Here is a 21465-nt window from a genome sequence, read left to right on the forward strand (position 1 = left end):
AGGATAAGGCTGTTGATGGGTTGATGAACCCCAATGGATATGTTCTCCCTGCACAGCTGGAGGTGCTATGTTTCTGAATACCAGAAACGACAGGAGGAGACAGTACTGTTGTGCTCAGGTCCCGCTTGTTGGCTTCCCATAGGTATCTGGTTGGCTTCTGGGAGAAGAGGAGGTTGGATTAGCTGAGCTACAGGCCTGATCTGGCAGGCTTTTCTCATGCCATGTTCTCACCCTATTTGAATTGTTTTGCTGTTATTATTCTGCTACAATGCAATATCACAACCTCTTTGAACCTTTGAGATTGGATGCCTTAATAGTAAATCAATCTCTCAGTAAAAGGCTGCAGAAAGAAGCAATGTCTTCATTTTATGAAAAAGGGTCTAATTCACCATGGATATTATACCAAGGAATACAATAACACCAATGTGCATTTGAAATTCTTTTATTGTTGCTGTAGAATAGGTTTGTTCGTTTGTGGCTAAAACATTCTAACAGTTTGGTAAAACCTGAAAACGAAGGCTAGTCTGGAGACCTTTTGTACCCCAGTTGTCTCTTAATACAATTTATTTATAAAATGAACCTATAAAAATGCATTGCAGAAGCAACAAGGTTTGAACGAAGACGTGGAAGCAGACATGACACTTAATGAGATCAACAATAAATACCTTAAGTGTTGGCTTATGGCTCCGTCTTACTAATTATATTCAGTGCAGGGAAGGGAACTTTGTCAGCTATAACCAATTGATGACAAATACAGTCCGTAAAAAGAGTTCACTGTAATTCTAAGAAAAAGTGCTGGGGGGAAAGTGCTTAGTCAACAGAGATGACGTATAACTAAGCTAGGACATTTCAAGGAATATATGTAGTCTCAAGTCACTAGAGAGAGTAGGGAGCTTGCTTCTTAGCAAGTGTGGGGTTATTTCCAGAGTGGCCAAGAGAGTGAATAGAGAAGGGGCAGCCAACATGTAGCCAGGCCTACAATTCCCAGTCATCACAGGCAGCAGTTAGGGATATAGGGATTTGTAGTCCAACAATATCTGGAGGGTCACAGGTCCCCCTTCCCTCCACTGAATAGAGATCGGTTTCTTCTTCCTAGAAAGCTCTCCCCACTCTGGTAGTTTGCATGGCAGCGGCTCCCCCATTTATTTTTATGTCAAAAGCAAAGGTAACAGGTGCTCTAGAAAACAGGAAGCAGTTCATGAAAGAAGGATATAAACCAGAGTGTCTGAGACACTGAGAATGGCGACCTTCCAAGACCACAGAAGTTCCAACCAGCCACATGTTGCGGCCTACCAGGGGCTTGACAACCTGATTTTGTCTGGCAGGCAGCAAACACAAGATTTATCAGTCTCCCTGGTGGATAGGTGGCTCTTGGTGTTTGTTTGTTTTAGCTCGCTGGCTCACTAGTTGTTCAGGCATCCCCTTTTACTGGGAAGTGGTCCTGTGCAAAGGACTTTCTGGAGCAAAGGGTAGGTGGCACTGTGAGAGTCCTGTTTGGCATTCTAGGAGTCATTTTTCAGCCACCTGTTTCTTTGCTGTAGGGGAGTTACACTGGGGTGGGTGGAGTGACTGTGGACATGATGCCTCAACTTCACTTGCCATCTATAGTATGCCACTTTAACCTTAGCAGGTAAAGGTGTTCCTACTGGCTGGGGCTTCCAAATGTTGACCAGTAGAACTAAGCAGCGAAACAAAAAATAAAAATATTTTCTCTCACATAATCAAGGTGAAATTCTTCACAGCAATGCTGAAACTCATGCTTCTAATACAGTGTGAAAACCCATCATGTTTTTCAAACATTCAAGTCCTGTACATCTGTATGATTTCCTTAATTGCAAAGCCAATGTCCATTCTCTTTATACTCTCAGCACCTGGATAGGAAATGAGGGGTGATCCAGTGATGACACCTATCATGTGAATCTTTGTGAGGTGAGCATATCTACATGTGCCATTTGTGATCTAAAAACACATTAAAGCAAACAAGCAAACAACAAAAACTCTTAACTTTTCTCATGTTTCATCACAATCCAAATAGGAGGTTTTTTTTAAAAAAATAAAAATTTAACTGGTTCTTCTAATTGTGTGGGCATAAAGATGCTTTGTTGGTGTTGAACAATCGTGTTATGTGCTGGCTCCTTGTTTCCTATCTTGTGGATGGTTTGGTACGTGTTTATGTTGTAGGCCAATCCAGTTTCAAACATGAGATTGCCTACTATCTTAAAATATTACAAACCATTCACAGGACTTCAATACAGCCAGCCTTAGGTGGGTTGCTGACAAAATATTTGTTGAAACTTCATGAAAATCCTTTGCCATAATATTTACCTCAAGATCAACACAACTGATTTTCACTGAAACTTGTTTCAAAATACATGTTCAAAACTTGTTTCAAAGCTTGTTTAAAAACTGAGGTGTACAAGTTGTACCAGTTTAATCAACAGACAGAACAGGCATATAAAAATGGAGTATAATAAAATAGACCCAAATTAACATCTTTTGTTTTCTCATTCTGCAGGTCAGAAAATTTGCTGATACTAATGATGATTCTCTCACAGAAAGGGAAAGGGGGAAAGAGCTAAAGAAAGGGCAATATGGACCATGTAATGAGTCGGGACTTTCAAATTTCACAATTTATTTATGGCAAGGCCATGTAGGGATCACAGGCCACTGCTTTTAGCACGACAATTTGCCTAGCTATTTATAGCTCCCGAAAGGCTCAAGAGCTATAAAATGTGATTGGTTGGCAAATTATTTTGCAGAGACATTGTATATGCTAGCTGCCAAAGAGAGAAACTCTGAAAATACATTCAAAAATCAAAAATTCACATGACTGTTCTTTCTCCTTTTACAATATAAGTGCACAGTGTATTAATCAACCACAGCATTAAGACAGACCAATGATTCTCATGCAAAATCTCCTCCCATTTTTGCAAACCCTGTGGCACATTTGAAAAATGTCCACAAACCTAACCCCCCTCCCCACAACATACACCAAATTTAGTCCCTTTCTGAGTTGCGTAATTTTTTACTAAAAAACCGATGACATGCAAGTTCCAGCAATTCAAGCCCACCAAATGCTTTTTGTTGCATAACAAAAATGACAACAAGAATCACAAAATACCACCGCACAAAGCTGTACAAGTATAGCAGCACAAACATAGCCATTGTGAAAGATGTCCAGTAAAAGAGTGAAATGCACTTAACAACCATGACCCTGAACTCAGATTTACAGGGTGGAATTTTGCTTCTTCCAGTTGCATCAAAGTATTTTTTGCCTTCATAAAACAAACGAAGCCTTTCTTCCTTTTCTTCCCAGCGCTTCTGACACCAGAGTTGCAGTTCTTCCCGAGAGGTTGGCAGAGACTGTACTGGATATCTCCGGACGTGAAAATGAATCTCCTTTGGGAAGTTTCCATACAGAAGATGCTTCTCGGTTTGAGGAATGTTTTGAGGATATGCCACTGTTATGTCATGGATAGCATCAAGGTTGTTGCCTAGGGGGAAATAGATAAAGACTATGAATACAGCTAGTCAGTATTCACGGAACTGTGCACTGATTAGATACTGTGAACAACTGAAACCAGAATCACCTAAAAATCTAAGAGATTCATTATAAAATGTCATTTTCTGTCTTCCAGGTCCAGGAAAATAGGCCACAAACCTTTAAGATTATGTTTTGCCATTTGTGTTCTCCTCTTCAATCGAAAGAACTTTTGAAAATCTTATCTATTTCATTCCAAAAATTCAACCGAAGCAAAGTCTGCAATTTTCACCCCACTTATCAAGGAGTAAGTCCCACTGAATTCAATACTACTTACTTTGGAGTAGGCATTGTTAGGACTTGCAAGCTAAGTCATCTAGGTATATTCTATTGCGGCTTCCTTTTAAGATGGAAAGTGGTCTACAGTATTATTCACATTCTGAGTATGTGCACCAATGCCAGCTCTAACACAGCGCACTACTTTTTTGCCTAACAGTGTCCCAGATTTTTAAAAAGTGGCTTTGAGTTACTTTTCATTCAAAAAGAGGAGTAAGTTAAATAAATAATAAATAGCAATAATACAACATTATTTTTATGCAATCTAAAGTCAGCTTGCCTAATTCGATGTGGGTGCCACACTCACTGGATATGACGTTTAAGATAAGCTGTGCCAGCACATTAATTTATTTTGCATTTCCTTTTAAAACTTCAGTCTGCTGGCTGGGGTAGAGCTGAGTGCATTAGAGATTTAAAACAATGGTTGTCTGGAAATACAGGCCGGCTACTTCAGGAGGGCTTTTGTTGTTGTTATAGTTGTACACATACTGGAAATGGGCAACATGTTGCATAGCTGGGTATAAAATATCTCTCTCTTTGCTTTCAAAATTCTGCTCTTTGGCATTTTTGTCAAATATTTCCATCGGCATACCTCTCCCATGTCATCACAACACTGTTGCAATGCTAATGGGAGTATATGCTTTGTAGTATTGTGACTGCGTACCTTTGCTATGACCCGGTTCTAAAAATTTATGTGCCGGCACAGCCACTCTTAGCATAGGATTTTATTTCCACATTCTGTCAGATGTTATGGCCCGGAAGTAGCCGATGTGGTGTCTTCCAGATGTTTTGGATTATCATTCCCATCAGCCCCAGCCATCATGGCCAATGGTCAGGGATGATTGGAGCTCTAGTCAAAAACATCTAGCGGGTGCCACACTGGTCCCCCATGTCATAGGCTCCTTCTGTCACTGGAAATCCCTGTGGTTAGTTGAAGGAAAACAAGTTTTCACACACAAATTATAAAGTATAAATTAAAGTAAAGCTTCAACTTTGAGCAAAGTTACTTGACATTTCATCACAAATCCATTGAAAATACTTATAGAGAAAATGTCAAGGATGGAAGTGTTAAAGTGAATCTCTTTCAGAAATCTAAAATGTGAGTAAGGTCCCTTCCCATTTTTCTCCAAAACATACAGTGCTCCTTCTGTGCACTTCACATATTTTTCTGGTGCTACCACTCTGCTACAAGCTGAAATCTATACTCCTCAAGTATGGCAGGCAGCTTTCAAAGAGCCTCCTGACGGTACATCTGAAGAAATACCATGGAGATCTATGCTGCTAAAATCACCTTGTGGTTCTGCGTGACTTTTACTACACTTTGAAAACTGCAGGAAAACCACTGTTGAGTTTCACTGAGGTCAATGCAAGGAACAGAAATTACAACTGAATTGTCAAGCTTCATGTGCTTTGGATGTCACTTATGAGAGCATCAGGAATGAATGATTGGCCCTCCATCCAACATGAATAGCATACACCTGCATACTTTCTTGTCCCAACAAGTGGGGCTGTGCCCTCTCCTGCAACAGCCTGCATGAATTTTCAAAGCACGGTAAGCCTTCATTTGAAAACTAAGAAAATGTAAATGAGCCTTAGCAGCAGTAGCTGTAACAATGCCTCGGGTGAGAACGAAAACAGTTTTCAAGTATGTCTGAAACGTCCTAAGATCTGTCTCACAAGAAAAGCTCTTTGTGATCCATATTAAGTGCTGTTTTTCTAGAAAAGAAGAGGTGCTGGAATTCACCACAAACGCTTCACTTGTTCTCTTATAAAGGCAATGGCGCCCACATGAGAGGCACTGGAACTGAGTTCCAGCAAGTTCCAGCTGAAAAATAGCCCTGTCCACATTCCCCTACAGATCCAGAACATTCAGTCTTGTTAAACAAGATCTACTTGTTAAGGATACAGAATGCACAATCTAAAACTCCTGCAGAACAGATCATACTAGCTTGTCTTCAGTGCAACTCTTTAAGGCCACATTGGTTTATACATTTACCTCATACGAAGTCCCACTGAATCCTTCTGAGTAAACATGCATACGATTTCACCAATATATTTGATTTCCAGAATATTTGCTTTGTACTTTCTCTACCACTATAGTACATTGAAAATTCCTTCCTTCCTTCCTTCCTTCCTTCCTTCCTTCCTTCCTTCCTAGTATAACCAGATTATGAACTCCATTGTACCTACTGCTATTATTACTTGATGAACTTCCCACACTATAGTAGGGGCAATCCAAATAATGTGATTATTTAAGTACGTGTAATAAGGTAAAGAATAAAATGTATAATCTCTTCTTTAGCGAAATGTCATATAGCATAAAAAGCACAATCTCTTTAGCACAATATCTCCCACAATCTATTAATAACAGGGATTTCATATATAACCCTACATTGGTTGGTAACCTGAATTTCACTGATGCTTTCTTTCCTTGGACCACTGTTTATCCAGCTTGGTACTTAACACATCATTCAAATCATCTATCTAAACAATTTCTTTATTTGTAAAAAGTTAGTCAAAATTTTACAAAAACGAAGTGAAAAATCTTGCCTGTTCTAACATAATCTTGACTAATGGAGTCTTAATAATTTAATAGAATGAATCTACCCTCCGAATGAATGTACTAAGCAGAAGAATGCTCTTTGTATCTGGAGTTAGCACACTTCTCAGAACAGAGCAACTCAGAAAACAGAAGCATCAGTATTCCACGGCTGGCAAACTAATAGGAACTCATGCATAACAATTCCTAATAAAGATAAAGCACTAAAATGGGCACTGGCTCCAGCTACTTAGAAGTTACTAAACAAAAGACAATCCAGAAAGCATTATTGTCTGGCTCCTTTCTATTAATATTTCTTTTGACCTATTTGCATTCCACTTAAAGTCGCTCATATTTCAGGATCTACAGACATCACATCTTTCAATAATTACAATGCAAAGCTAATTGTTTTAGGCATTATGTCTGAGGCCAGCAAAAGGCAACTCCCAAAACTCTAAGTAAGCTTGTGACCAAAGTAAAAGCTTCCCTAATAAATCACTCTATTCAGTTAAATGCATTTTCAAAAGCAAACAAAAGTCACTTTTATCGCATTGGATTTTTGAAATTCTCCTTTTATTAAAAGCATCTTGCTTGAATTTACACAAATTTAACTTCATTGGTTAAATTTCTTTCTTACTATCACGGGAAATTATTCATCCTTGGCACATATCAAGCTCTTAAGATGTATCTGAAAGCTTTTCTTTACTTGGTTTATGAAAATAACGCATTAATCTTGTGAGGTGGCTAAAAAAAAAGCCAGTGGGTGAAAAAATCCAAACGATGTAGTATGGAATGTAGGTTTGCCTGCAAAGATCTTGGGAAGCAGAAGTTAAGACTTGGAGTGGTCAAAATTACATTGCAACCGGCTTATTGAGGTGGAATCCAGGGCAGCATATGCCTTCCAAATGGATCACCAAGCTGGCTGTTCTCTTTGCCTAAACCAGGAGAGTTTGTCAGCCCAAGGGCTACAGTTGGAAACCTTCCCAGAAGCCACATTCCAGTTCGGGCAGAGCAATGGATACGACTTTTACTTTTGTATACTTGGGTACATTCTAGATGCGCGGAAGTTGGAGATTTCCACCCCTTCTCCTGCCCTTCATCTCTCGATCCATGAAAGCAAGAGACATAACACTTGAAGGATGCATTCAAGACAGGCCAAAACACTTGAGGAGAGTGCAAAGCACAGCTGGTGGGGGGTCCAGCGGGTGGCAATATGTGGGAGTCGTGATGCAGGACTTTTTGGGTGTGTGTGGGTGTGACCTATGAGGAAGGGGTTGGGCAATCTGATGGGGAAGGGGTGGGTGAATTGTGAGCGAGATGGAAAGGGGAAAAGGTGAGATGCGAGGAGATGAGGAGGAGGGGTTTGGGGGTGAGATGTAAAGAGGGGGGATTGGCAATGGGGTGGGGGTGAAGGGGGTAGATGGGGTTGGTGAACAATGCAAGCAGAAGCCACAACCTGTAGTTTTTTGGGGAAACAAAATCGGTAAAGGGGGCATATACTTCAAACAGCATTTCAGTAATAACATCAATAACATTACACAGCAACCCGATAGCTCAATTGGTAGAGAATGAGACTTAATCTCAGGGTAACGGGTTCGAGACCCATGTTGGGGAAAAGATTCCTGCATTGCAGGGAGTTGGACTAGATGATCCTCGTGGTCCCTTCCAGCTCTGAGAATGTAGGTTTAAAGAAAACTGGGTGAAACCAAGCCTTAAGCATCTAGCTCACTCCCATCCCCTCTTCAGGCTCCGATATACGCCTGTCCATAGAGAAAAGACACAATTTGCAGAATTAAAACCCAATCATTCAATCCGGCTTTAACGATGCCATAGTGATGCTACTGAACATTATACAGGGTAACCATTCTGGTTGTCAGGAAAGTCTAGCTATCGAAAGCTGTGATGTGTCCCTTCTGGCAAGCTATGTAAATGAATCTGCATGGAAAATAAATAGCACTTTTGCCTTCTCAATTGCATGTTTATCAAAAGGGTTTGGGTGTCTTGCAGGCCATACAGACGAATGAGGTTGCACTGTACTCCTGGCATCTTGCCAGAACAAAATCTAACTGCCAAAAGCTGATGAAACCTCTGCCAAAGGCCAACTGCGAGGCAAGGAAAGAATCCTAAATGCGCGCCTAAGAATGTCATTGTGCACTCCTGCCTTTGCAACAAGAAGCAACTTTACCCAGATATTAGCAGAGTTCAACAGGACCCTTATTATCTCCCCACCTTTCTTTACATGACAAGAGATCTGCCACCTATGTCCTGAAAATTTGTAACCCTGGCCAGATTGCTAATGGTTGTCTTTTTTTTTTTAATGCACCCCAATCGTATGCAAGTTTAGTCAGCAGTAAATTCCTACTGCTTGTATTATTGTGCCAAGTAAGTAATTATTCCCACTTAGGAGTGCAACCTTTTTTTAAACTCATTTTTTCTGTCCCACCCTTTAAGGCAGGAATGGGGAACCTGTGGCCTTCCAGGTGTTGCTGCATGTACCATGCTGGTTGACATGGAGGGCAACAACATCTAGGGGTCAATCAGTTCCCCATCCCTACACTTTAGGCTTTTATTTGTGTTTAAAGTTCTTGAGAGGCTGTGCACTTCTCCTTTCCAGTGCCGACGCTACCTAAATTGTTAGAAAAGGAAGTGGACCACTGCATAGTTATTCTTCTTCCTCTCTTATGAGATACGAGATAAGGGTTTTCAAGCTTATTGTGTCCAGGATAACATGCATTTGAGGCATTCTTTGTGCAGAAAAGCCCTTCATTTGCTCCAAAGTTCAAACAATGTCAACTGCCCCCCCCCATACAACTGTCCTTTGAAGGCTGCCTTTTGTGTGCTGAGAAAGGATTCACTGAAGAGCAACGGCTGGGCACATAAAGGATATGGGCAACAGGACAAAATCAGCTGTTGTGATGTGTAATATTCTAACTCAGGGACTGCATTCATCCTAGTGCCAACCTGGCAGCTGCATTTTAGCCTTCATAGCAATGCTTCTCTTTCTCCTGCAGCTTCTGAAGTGCTATTCTATGAATTACAAAGCGAATGAGCTATAAATAAAGCACAGACAACATACAAAAAGTGATGGGATAGGAGAAGGTCAAAAGGGTGGAAAAACAAGTTATTTTCAGCCTCTTCAGGATGACCAGGCAGAACTGACTCATGGACTCTGTTTATCTAACTCAGTTTACAGGCTTCACAACTGCACATTTCTCCCAATTATGCAAACTTGTTCCCTTCTCAGGACCACATAATTTTGAATCTATGTAGACAAGTTCTCACAGCCATCGCTGTTAACACAGTTATGGGATGTAAAATAAATGGTGCATGGTCAAAGTTAGAGCTCTTTGGCAGCTTCAGTCCACATGCATGGCCTACATAAGCAACAATGCCCCCCTTCACTTCAGTGTACAATGGACAGTGTGAAACACTTACTGGCACTGAAGCGAATGCGTAAATCCATGCCACGTGGAGAACTTGCATATGTGCTGCTGTCCCTGAATGCACATATTATTATAAGGTAGAAACATTTAAACTGATTTTGGATATTAAATCATGATACCTTGCCTGCGTCTGAGGCAGGGAAGCTCAGGACTGAGGTCTCTTTATCCAACCTTCCACACTCACCCCAATTAACTCCTCTTCTCGTTCGCTCTCCTTCACATCTCAAGTGTTTTTGCAAAGATGGAATGTGTCCTTAAACTCTGCTGCCTCTTGCCTGCTTGTCTGAGCGGAGGATAGAAAAATGTCTACGAGTGTGTGCAGAAACTAGCCTGCTGTAGAAGGGTAAAATTTACATGTGGTGCTCTGCCTACTTTTGCCTCTGCCCCTGTCTACCCCTGGCATACAACCCCTGAAAGGTTGACCAGAAGCATAGGTGCCAGCTCCCACAAAGTCTGTTGGGACGGGACCAAAACCCACCAATCTTGAGGGGGTGGAACAGGCTGAGCCCATCCTCTCCTTTCCTCTTACGTTTCTCCCGCAATCCCGCCTTGGGAGATGCCACACGGCCTGGCTGGAGGTTGCCTCAGGCCGCACAGCACTGGAAGATGCAGTGAGGACTGGCACAGTCTAGCAGAACGTCGCTGCACAGCCTGGCAGGAGGACACCCCAGGAGGCAGTGTGGCTTGGAGCGGCCTGGCTGGAGGTTGCCCCTGGCCACACAGTGTCTGAAACAGTTACGTCACACACACATGCACCCCCCACCCAACTCGGCGCCTCTGACCAGAAGGGAATGTGGCACTCAGACTGAAATAGCCCTGTTCTAAGATTTAGAAAATGAGTTCTGACAATAGGCCCATGTCCTGCACCGCCTCTAAAAAGAACAAAACCCTTTGCTCATATGATCAGCGTAACAACAGAGTCACTACCTCACACAAAATCCCTCCTGTTGTGTGAAAAAACCATGAATGTGCCTCAACATTACCCTGTTCATGAAATTAGTCTGCTTGCGTGAACCATTAAATTCCAGGGGTGAAGGCCTATTGCTGCAATCAAATCCAGCATGCCACGTATTTGACAATAGTTTTCACGTTGCTGAACGTCCTAGTTCCCCAACTGGCTTCCCCAACAGCTTGTGGAGTGGAAGCAGCCGGCCTTTCCTGTGTGGGTCAGGGACTTCTAACTTCCCCACCTGCCCTTCTTTGTACAGTGGAACCTTGGTTCCCGAATGGCTTAGTTGCCAAACAAATCGGCTCTCAAATGCCGCAAACCCAGAAAAGAGTGTTCCTGTTTGCAAACGTTTTTTGGAAGCCGAACATCCTATGTGGCTTCCGCATGAGTAGAGGAATCCCCTGCAGCCAATCGGAAGCCACGCCTTGGTTTTTGAACGGACTCCCAGAACAGATTAAGTTTGAGAACCAAGGTACCACTGTATATAATTATAACTTTTGTGACTTTCTTCCATGAAGGAGGTCTCTATCTGCAACGTTCCTATGGACATCGGTCGGTGATTTGTTCTCAGCATCAAGGAGGAATTTTTACCTGCAGGCAGATTGGCTTAGGTCCTGTGGGGTTTTTACCTTTGTCAGAGCAATGGCTGTCAGAGCGGAAGGGGCAGAGCTTCATTTTTCATGAAGGGAATTCATGAAGTTGATTCTGGAGCCAGAGTTGAATGGGGTAGGCCACAACACATTTGGGGGTGAAGTGGGCTACTTCCCGAGGTAGCAAATCCAGAACTGAACCAAATCTTGATGACAGTGCATACTCCTAGTTTTTTACGATAAAGTGGATTATCTCATTTAACATGTCCTGAATTATGGACAGTTCAAGTGTTTTTGTTTTTTGTTTAAGTGAGATAATGTGTAGGTAATAGCAAGAGTTAACATTGCCTGACAAACCAGTGGCCTTTGCTACTCTTAAGAAGGCTTAAGTATCTGCTATTTGTAATTAGAGGCCATCTCAAAATCTTATTCAAAGAGAACTCACACTTGGAAGTCTCATTGTAAAATGGGAGATACCACCCTCCAACCAGATATGCAGGTAAGAGTTTGTTGCTGCCAGATACTCCATGCAAAAATTCATTTCTGCACTTTTCATCAGTGCCCCAACTCAACCACTAGAGAGTTCTCTTTAGCTGCTCAGGGATCTTCACAACTGTATCTCAGACATCATTAAGGACCCTTCTGGCCCTTGGTAGCTTAGGAAAACAGCTATAAAGTTAAGAACCGATTCATTTACAGTATTCACTAATATGACAGATTAGCTGCAGCAAACAAAATAACAAAACAGTTTTTAATTCAGAGAGCTTTACTGTGAACAGCAAGGCTATTAACATTAGCTAGGATCCAAAGAACCATGCAACTAGCTCCATTAGATCAGTAGGTCTTTAGAATAGTGCTGTTCCAGTGGAGATAAAAAAGGGTAAGTTTAACAATAAGTTTAAACTAGGAACACTGGAATTTTTCTAATGACATTCAAGCACATAGTCGTCATTTGGGGGATTCGGGTTCAAGTAAGCTCTGAAAATGACTGTATAACTCATGAAATGGCTCCTTATGAGTGTTTTTGTTTTTATTTTGTGAATCTTATCCCTCCCAAGACATAACATATACTGGCTTTACTGGAATGATACAAACTGCCAAACTGCTTAATGAGCAATTATTGGAAAGAAGCCATGAGCAGATTTTAAAACTTTTCTTTTTTCACCTAGCATGTAAACAGTGGTGTAACTGATTGTTCTCCTCTGCTTCGTAATGCTTACATCTTACACGTTTTCTGTCAAAACCATTTGAAAATACAACTAATAGTAAGGCATTAACTTGTCATCCAATCTAAGATGACTAATTTTGGAGTTTAATCAATCTCTTAAGCTCTTTCCTTAGTTATTTAAATCAAATCAGACGGAATCTGGCCCATGCTCCTTCAAGCAGTTAATGCTCTGCCTAAATTTCTTGCTGTTTCATTAAAACTATTCAAATAAGTTGTGTTAGTAAGTGAACATTCCCAGCAGAGCTTGGTGAGCATCATACAGAAACAAGCTCATCTATGTGCCTCTGAAGGAAACCAGTTTCAGAAGGATAAACTATTTGTGTTCAACGTGCATCCAGTTCCCTGATCGGCAGAAGAGGGGCTCTTTTAAAAAACACTTAGCGTTAAAGATGCGGCAACATTAAGTTCCCTATGCAGTCATTATAGTTTATATATATCACTGTGTGAACAGCCTGCTAGCCTTATAATATAAAGTGGTAGATCAGACTGCAGCTTATACATAGTTTTCAAAATGACAGGTGTTTAAATCCATGAGTGGACAGGAGGAGAAACGATCTTATAGCTGCTAATCTGCTGGCACTGAAACAGTTTCTGCCATGCCACAATACACAAGTGGACAAATCTTATTAAGTTCAATAAACCCAGTACTCAGGGAGCCATCTTAATCAGAAAGGGATTTAATTAAAAGTCTCGGCTGCAATAAACACTCTTTAATTATGACTGACTAATATTTATCCACAAAGAAGAATTTGTTTCAGGATTAGCCAGAGACCTGGAGGAAGCCAAATACATCAACTTAATAATGGAATGCCTAATTAAACTATAATGGATTTCTAATTGTGATATATTGCTTTGTAGCACATATGATTTATTTAGTACAATTGTTTTTCATTGGCTGTGCTAGGCCATTTAAAAATGCAATCATATAAAGGAGAGAGACAGACAGAATTAGGATGCACTGAAAGCGAGTCCAGTTGTATTTTTACTAAAGAGGATGTTGCTGCCTGCCAATACACATTTCAATATTTATTAAGGGGAATGACTCTAATTCCATCACCCCGTCCCAAATATGCGATAGTCAGTGGGCACAGTGGGACTTCCTCTCCCCCCTCCAATCTGCTCTGCAGGTTCTCCAACCCACTAGAGCAGATTTGAGGATGTGTTGGGAGCTGCAGGTGGGAAGAGAGGAATGGGAAGTCTTGCTCTCAAAAGCAGAAGCCTGTTGCACAGATGGGATGCCACAACTGGATATCACTCGAGGTAGGCATCAGAACAACCTCTCTGAAAGGTCGCCCCCTGGTTTTTGAAGACTGTGGGATCAGGAGTGGGGGATGCTGAGAAGAGGAAGGGACTAGAAATTCTCCTTGCCTAGAATTCCATGTTCATTTATATTAGGATGCAAGCCAGCATTTCTGTTAAGGCTTGATTTCCACACACACACACACACACACACACACACACACACACACACCCCTCATATGGATAAAGGGATATGTTTTCTAGCATATTTTCCCATTTTAAACTAAATAAAATTTATTTATAACAAGATGGGAACAGTTTGGTACATCAGAAACCGCTGCCTCATATGTGAACTTGCTCGATAACTTTTTCTGAGGCACTTCTTGTTAACCCTCCTCTGACAGAGTTTCAGATGGCAGAGATTAGGTGGGGCCTTTTTCATCATGGAACCCAGACTCTTTCCAGACTACCTCCTTGCCAACTTTTAAGCAGGCACTGAAAGCTGTATTGTTTTAGCTGCCATTTTCAGTTAATTTGCCTCCAAAGTTTATTCCATGGTAGTTGTTTTTGCTCTTTATCATGAATGCACATTCATTCAATTAATGTATTATTAGAACGTGTAGAATTCCAAACACAGTAGGACTGTGAACATGGAACAAGAGGGGAGGGAATATGAAAAAGTTACATACTTGTGCATATTAGCATTATGGACATGTGATGATGATGATGAGTCTCATCATCAACAACAACCTCCCAAGGTGAAATAGAGTTGGTCAGATTCCAGTCCAATCTTAAAACAAAACACACACACAAACACAAATCCTGGCTTTAAAAAATCCCTTCTTTTATACAGGAAGTCAGTTTCACGAAAGAGACCCACTTCTATTCATATGGCTTTCCTCATGATATTTCGGTGGTTTCCTTTAGAATAGGTTCTAAGGTGCCTTCACATAATTTTCCAGCTAATTTTTCCCATGGTTGGTTTGACCAAGAACTGGGAAAAGGTTTATTTTCTGAAGAAACTACTACAGAAGCAAATGAAGCCTTAAATGAAAAGGTGAATATTCACTCCAGAGAGAAAGGTAAAATTTGACGTGAAAAATAATACTTTTATAAAATCTCCATAAAGCTCTCACAATTACAACTCTTTTTTGTGCTGTCTATTTATACTTATGAAATAAAATACTTTCTGCATTAAGTTGTGAGAAGTGCCGGCAGGTTCACCAACAATATCTTACATTCAGAAAAACTTTCTGACAGTATGAGCTGTTCAGCAGTGGAACAGACTCCGGTGAGAGGTGGTAGAGTCCTTGGAGGTTTTTAAACAGAGGTTGGATGGCTGTCATGAATGCTTTAGCTGAGATCCCTACATTGCAGGGAGTTAGACTAGATGACCCTTGGGGTCTCTTCTAACTCTAAGATTCTATGTTTCTATATTCTAACCTTTCTTAATAATATACCTTTCTATAATCACCACTAGGTGGTTATACATTTTAAGGGGTGTTTGGCAAATGCTCCTGAACCATGAAGCACTTGTGGCTGCTTTGCACTTCCACCTGATGATATTGAAACAGAATTTTGATAACATTTGAGTTTAGAGGTCTGTGGGTTAAACCACAGAGCCTAGGGCTTGCCGATCAGAAGGTTGGCGGTTCGAATCCCCACAACGGGGTGAGCTCCCGTTGCTCAGTCCCTGCTCCTGCCAACCTAGCAGTTCGAAAGCAAGCAGTGCAAGTAGATAAATAGGTACCACTCCGGCGGGAAGGTAAACAGCATTTCCGTGCGCTGCTCTAGTTTGCCAGAAGTGGCTTAGTTATGCTGGCCACATGACCTGGAAGCTGTACACCGGCTCCCTCGGCCAGTAAAGCGAGATGAGTGCCGCAACCCCAGAGTTGTCTGGGACTGGACCTTTTAGAGGTAGTAACAAACAATGCACACATAGAGAAGGTTTCCAACAATATTCTTGGCAGAGAAATGGTTCACATAGGATCTTTTCTATAGTAAATTTATTTCAGTGATCCAATGTTGGGTAAAATGCTTATCAAAGCTGTGATCATTTCAAAATAGTGAAAGAACAATATAACCTAGATAGCTTTGACATGATTAATTCATGAGCTTCTTAAGCTTTTTAACGGACTCCTTGTTTCAAGAAATATTTACATGTGCCCAATGTCCTCAGTGTCCTCTTAGAGAACTAAAAAAATAAAACAGGAGGAAAAATCCCTTCGGCAATAAAAAGAAATATGGCATGGAGATCAGTCTAGTTGGGGGTTGAGGGGAGAATCATCAGTGTCCCACAGCAGCACGTTTTACAAAAGGAATTAAAGCCATGAAATTAACATTTTAATGAAGCAGAGAGACCATTGACGTCAGGACTACTCACTGATTGCTGCTTCCAGGTGGCCTAATGAGATGAAAATGAAGTTTATATCCTCAGCTAGTCTAAGCCAGGCTTGTTTTGTGACTGTGATTGAATTTAAATGAGAAGACACTGCTGTGTGCAAACATGCCTAGGCTGGTTAGTAGCCTGTTCAAACGTAAGCACAATGAAAAGCTTGATTTAAAATACTTCAGTGAACAGAAAGCAACAATGAAACAATGGGGCTTTCTTCCCCTCCCGCCAGCCCCACATTTTTATACTTTTAAAAAATACACAGAAATGTTGTACAGAAGTATGTGTACCAGACCATCTCAGCATCTCTAAACACAAATTTATCTCAATATATTTGTGCTTATATATAGCGGCCAACTTCTTACTTACCTATAAAGGAAATAATACCTTGGTCAGTATGTATAACTCAGTGACTACTCCCTGTTGTTTCAGTCTCCAGGATCTCTGGCTAAAAGATCTCAACAACGCTGAGAAAGACCTCTTCCTACGATTTTTGAGAAGTACTGCTAGTCCAAGTAGACTCTGATAGGCTAGATTATCTTTACCCAACCTTGGCCCTCTCAGATTATGTGTTTTTAATGTGGTTGAGGGGGGTTGGGTGGGAAGAGGGAGGGATACTGGTTTGTTTGTTTGTTTGTTGTTATGTATTTAGTGCTTTTTATCTTGTATTTGGGACGCAGGTGGTGCTGTGGGTTAAACTACAGAGCCTAGGACTTGCCGATCAGAAGGTCGGCAGTTCGAATCCCCGCAACGGGGTGAGCTCCCGTTGCTCGGTCCCTGCTCCTGCCAACCTAGCAGTTCGAAAGTACATCAAAGTACAAGTAGATAAATAGGTACCGCTCCGGCGGGAAGGTAAATGGCGTTTCCGTGCGCTGCTCTGGGTCACCAGAAGCGGCTTAGTCATGCTGGCCACATGACCCGGAAGCTGTACGCCGGCTCCCTCGGCCAATAAAGCGAGATGAGCGCCGCAACCCCAGAGTTGGCCACGACTGGACCTAATAGTCAGGGGTCCCTTTACCTTTACTATCTTGTATTTATATGTTGTGAACCACCCCAATGACTGGCCATGCTGGCTGGAGTGATGGGGTTGTAATCTAGTAGCATATTGGGTCACAAAGTTAGGGAAGGCTGGGCTAGACGGCCTGATAGTATTCGAGATAACTTCATACATTCATATGAAGCAATAGACCCAGGTTAAGAGAGAATTGTATGCAATGTGACATACCAGAAGTCTTTGCATTCTTACTCACACATTTGATGAACTCAGGGGCAGCAGCTGTCTGGAAAGTGGTTACCATGTTATATGAGCTTTTGCCAACTTGGCGCCCTTACAAATTAGACATTTTGAACTACAGTTCCCATCAGACCCATCCAGAGGGCCAGTGGTCAGAAATGCTGGGTGTTGGTGCCCTCCAGATGTTTGGAGCTACAAGTTGGCAAAGGCTATCTTAGACCAAAATTAAGATCACGTGGGTTTGATACCACTACACTGTACTGGTTATTAAAGAAGCTGTTAGCGAATGCAAAACAACAATTTAGGGTGTATGTTGGTCTATGGTTGAGCCAGTAGGGACAAGGCGGCTTTTCCCAAATGTTTTTCATCAACTGAAAAGGCAATGGGGCTGGGGAATGACTTGGAAGGGGTTCTCTGAGGGAAGGAAATGCATTGTTAAAAATATTTTGATCACTGAGAGAGACCTCAGACATTGTTGTTGTTGTTTAGTTGTTTCCGATTCTTCGTGACCCCATGGACCAGAGCATAGGCTTAATTTATTTATTGTTTGTCACATTGGTCAGGCCTTGACCTGGGCAACATTCTTATTTATACCCTTCTTGCATTTTAACATGCTTTTGTGGGATTAAAGTTGTATTTTATTTTCTCATGCTATTTGGGAGTACTTACTATTATTATTTCTGTTCTCACCCAACTCAGTATTTCAGTTCATCTTCAGAAGTTGGGGTCATATTCTTTTTTGTGTGTCTCCAATTCCCTGCACCTCCACTTTAAAAGGACCTCAAACAGCAAATACAAACAGACCTCTGTAAGAATCCTCTGCCACCCAAGATAGACAGCATTGGACTAGATCCAATAACAGTATATAAGGCATGAGTTTTCAGCAACACTAGTATAAGCTGTGAGAAAATACTGTTAGCCCATCTGAAAACGGCAGCTTTATTTAATCACAGCATTTTTAAACTACAAAGCAATTTAAACCCATAAATTAGAATACAGAAAGTAAACCTCTCGGGATCATAAATTTAGACTTTGTAAACAAATTCGGATGATAACATTACCCTGCAGAATGTCAGTGTTAAGAATGATTCACTAAAATTACAAACGCTGTTGATATTCAGAGGATGAAATACTGAAGCTAAGTTTAATATTTAATATGGTTAAAATTCCTACAGAGAAGAATGACATCATCTCTCTCTTGGAAGCTATTTCCCCCACCCTTTAAAGAACAAAAACTGTTACTAAATCAGGAGGATTGTATTCTGAAAACAAACACTTTACATTCTTTCACCCCTAAAGATATTTCTGCCATTATAGAAGGAATACTATCAATATTTTCTATGGTTCTAAGACCAACCAGTTTTATTAACTAAAGGTCGGTTTAAAAATAAAACCAGGTGTTTTCCTAATAAAGAATGTAAGGCCACACTGAAGAAATTAAATCATATGTATAAGAAATGCCACTTTCAAAGTGACTGAAGTGAATAAAGGAAACTTTTTTAGTGAATCACAGACCAAGATGCTGGAGAAAAAGTAGAAAATGAGAAAGACGTTTTCAAGTTTCTAAGAGGCAAAAACAGGTCCTGAAATATGTAATTCTGAAAGTATTTGGCATGCATTCTAAAACCCATCAGCCCAAGCAAGATGGGGGTCAGTTGGCTTTCCTGCAAAATACTAAGTTGAATATTTTGAAGCCATAAATTTAATAAAATGAACATGTGCTAATTTTACCCCCTTGGCTCTGTCAACAAAACCCTTATTTGGTAACCTATGTTCTAGGGCAGTATTTTCCAATTTGTCAATGCAGTGAGAAGGCTCAAAGTGTAATCCTGTAGGAATCAGTCCAAATGAAGCAAGCAATGGTTGAACGGTTTAAAAAAAAGCCTTTTAGGGTATAAAAAATCAGAGAAGACGTACATAATGCACAAGCTCTGTAGTTTTCTTAGAAGGATGTAAATAAGAACTAAGCAAAGCAAGGTGGAGAAAACAAGATAGCTTAAATTTCATCTCTTCCCCACAAGCTTTCATATTTGTGAGAGGCACAATACTTTTGTCCTACTATTGCTTTTAACCCATGATCCCTTATTTCTCTCCATTATCCTTTCTTTCTTTCAGTATAAATGGCTGACTGGTCAGGTCACAGTTCTGCCACTTGGTTCCAAGCCATTTTTAAAATCAGTCTGATCCTTCAGTTTAAACAGTTTCCAGTAATTATTATCATGATTGTGCATCTAGGTCCCAGGCTAAAAAATACCCTTGACTATTAACTGGAAGGGTAGTGGGGGTTTTGTGGTCTTTATACTTGACTTTTAGTTGGATGGGTAAAATTTGTACTTTTATAAATATTCCGGTGGAGGCACATTTATGCATTGTGTTTTATTCCTTTATATTGCGTTTTGATGTATTTCATGCTTTATGTTACTTTGAAGCACTCTTCTGTGTATGAAAAGTGATAAAATAATACATACTGAAAACTCAGTATGTATTCAGTATTCATACATATTCATACATACTAAAAACTCAGTTCAGACAGAACATGAAGATCAAACATCTCCCTTTTTCTTGAAAAAGATTGTGTGGTGTTTGTGAAGTACCTTGCAGTACAAATCAATATATTATCAGAAGTGCCTCTGTGTTCATGTTCACACCCGGCACACAGCACTTAATTAACAAGTATCCTTTGAAATGTGTTGTTTGCTTATTACTTCTGGTCTAAATGTTTTTAAATGGCTGGATAATAGTCCCAGAGAACAGAACATTTGATTTATTTTACTCTTTTGTGCTGGCACACAAGTGAATCAGTAGGAGAGCACTTTAGAGATCATTACCCCTTGCCAACCATACGGGGCAGTGTTACTAAAACAACTATTCCTGATAAGTATTTAGTGACACTGTTTCTAAAGGCTTCATTAACCAGGAATTCTAACTTCCATAGTTCATGTCTTTCATTATACAATACTTCCCACAATACATAAGCATTGTTATATTCAAAAATTCTTTCCTGCCCATAAATTTGTTACTCTTTATTTTGAAATCGTTCATTAAAACTTTCAAATGTTTTAAGTTTGATCGCTGCCCTCAGCTATCTATATTTGAAATGAAAAGGTAATACACACCTGCAGTGTTTCCCTGTAGGGACTCAACCCTGAGAGTACTTCCTCAACTACAGGAACTAACATTTCTTGAACTTTCAATCTTGCTTCCTATTCTACTCCACCGTTATTCACTCCTGGCAATGTTTCACTGATGAGTTTGTTAGATGTGTAAAGGTAAAGGTATCCCTGACTGTTAGTTCCAGTCACAGACGACTCTGGGGTTGCGTGCTCATCTCGCTCTCTAGTCCGAATGAGCAAGCGTTTGTCTGCAGACAGCTTCCGGGTCATGTGGCCAGCATGACTAAGCCACTTCTGGCAAACCAGAGCAGTGCACTGAAACACTGTTTACTTTCCCGCCGGAGCGGTACCTATTTATCTACTTGTACTTTGACGTACTTTCGAACTGCTAGGTTGGCAGGAGCAGGGACCGAGCAACGGGAGCTCACTCCATCGCGGGGATTCGAACCGCCGACCTTCTGATTGGCAAGCCCTAGGCTCTGTGGTTTAGACCACAGCGCCACCTGCGTCCCTAGTTTAGACACTAGTTTAAATAAGTAATCAGTCTGTTTGGGGCTGCATGAAGCTCACTATGAAAAGTATAGTAGTATTAGCGGGAAAGTTCTTCCAAACCTGGCTCAGACAAACTTTGGACTTAATGAAAAGTGAGCTTTTAGAAACCCTGAATTATTCTGTGGCTTGGATCAAAAACCAAGCTGGAGAATAATTCATTGTTTCCCTCCCCCTGTCTCTGCAGCACTCCAATTTTTTTTTTATCTCTGGTAAAAAGTGGTGTGAATAGAAGATTCTCTGTTCCTTCCTCCCTTTTCTGATTAGCAGTTCACTGGGGCTCAAAAACTGTGCAGCAGGAACAGGGTACCGTTTCCACAGCTTTAGCATTACCTCTGAGAGTAACGTTTCTGAGCCTGCATGCCAGTGGTA

At 40.9% G+C, this 21465-nt stretch overlaps 1 protein-coding gene across 1 annotated transcript in view; it reads right to left on the reverse strand.

Moving 5' to 3' along the window:
• Positions 1 to 426: 426 nt before the first annotated feature.
• LCLAT1 (lysocardiolipin acyltransferase 1) overlaps positions 427 to 21465 on the reverse strand; it is a 95779-nt gene continuing 74740 nt past the window's right edge. The window contains exon 6 of the mRNA XM_082214868.1: positions 427 to 3494. Coding sequence (XP_082070994.1) covers positions 2998 to 3494 — 497 coding nt within the window. The 3' untranslated portion in view covers positions 427 to 2997. The remainder of the gene's footprint in view (positions 3495 to 21465) is intronic.

This window comes from Podarcis vaucheri (assembly GCF_965113315.1).
Source record: "Podarcis vaucheri genome assembly, chromosome: 3".
In the NCBI taxonomy this organism is placed as follows: domain Eukaryota; kingdom Metazoa; phylum Chordata; class Lepidosauria; order Squamata; family Lacertidae; genus Podarcis; species Podarcis vaucheri.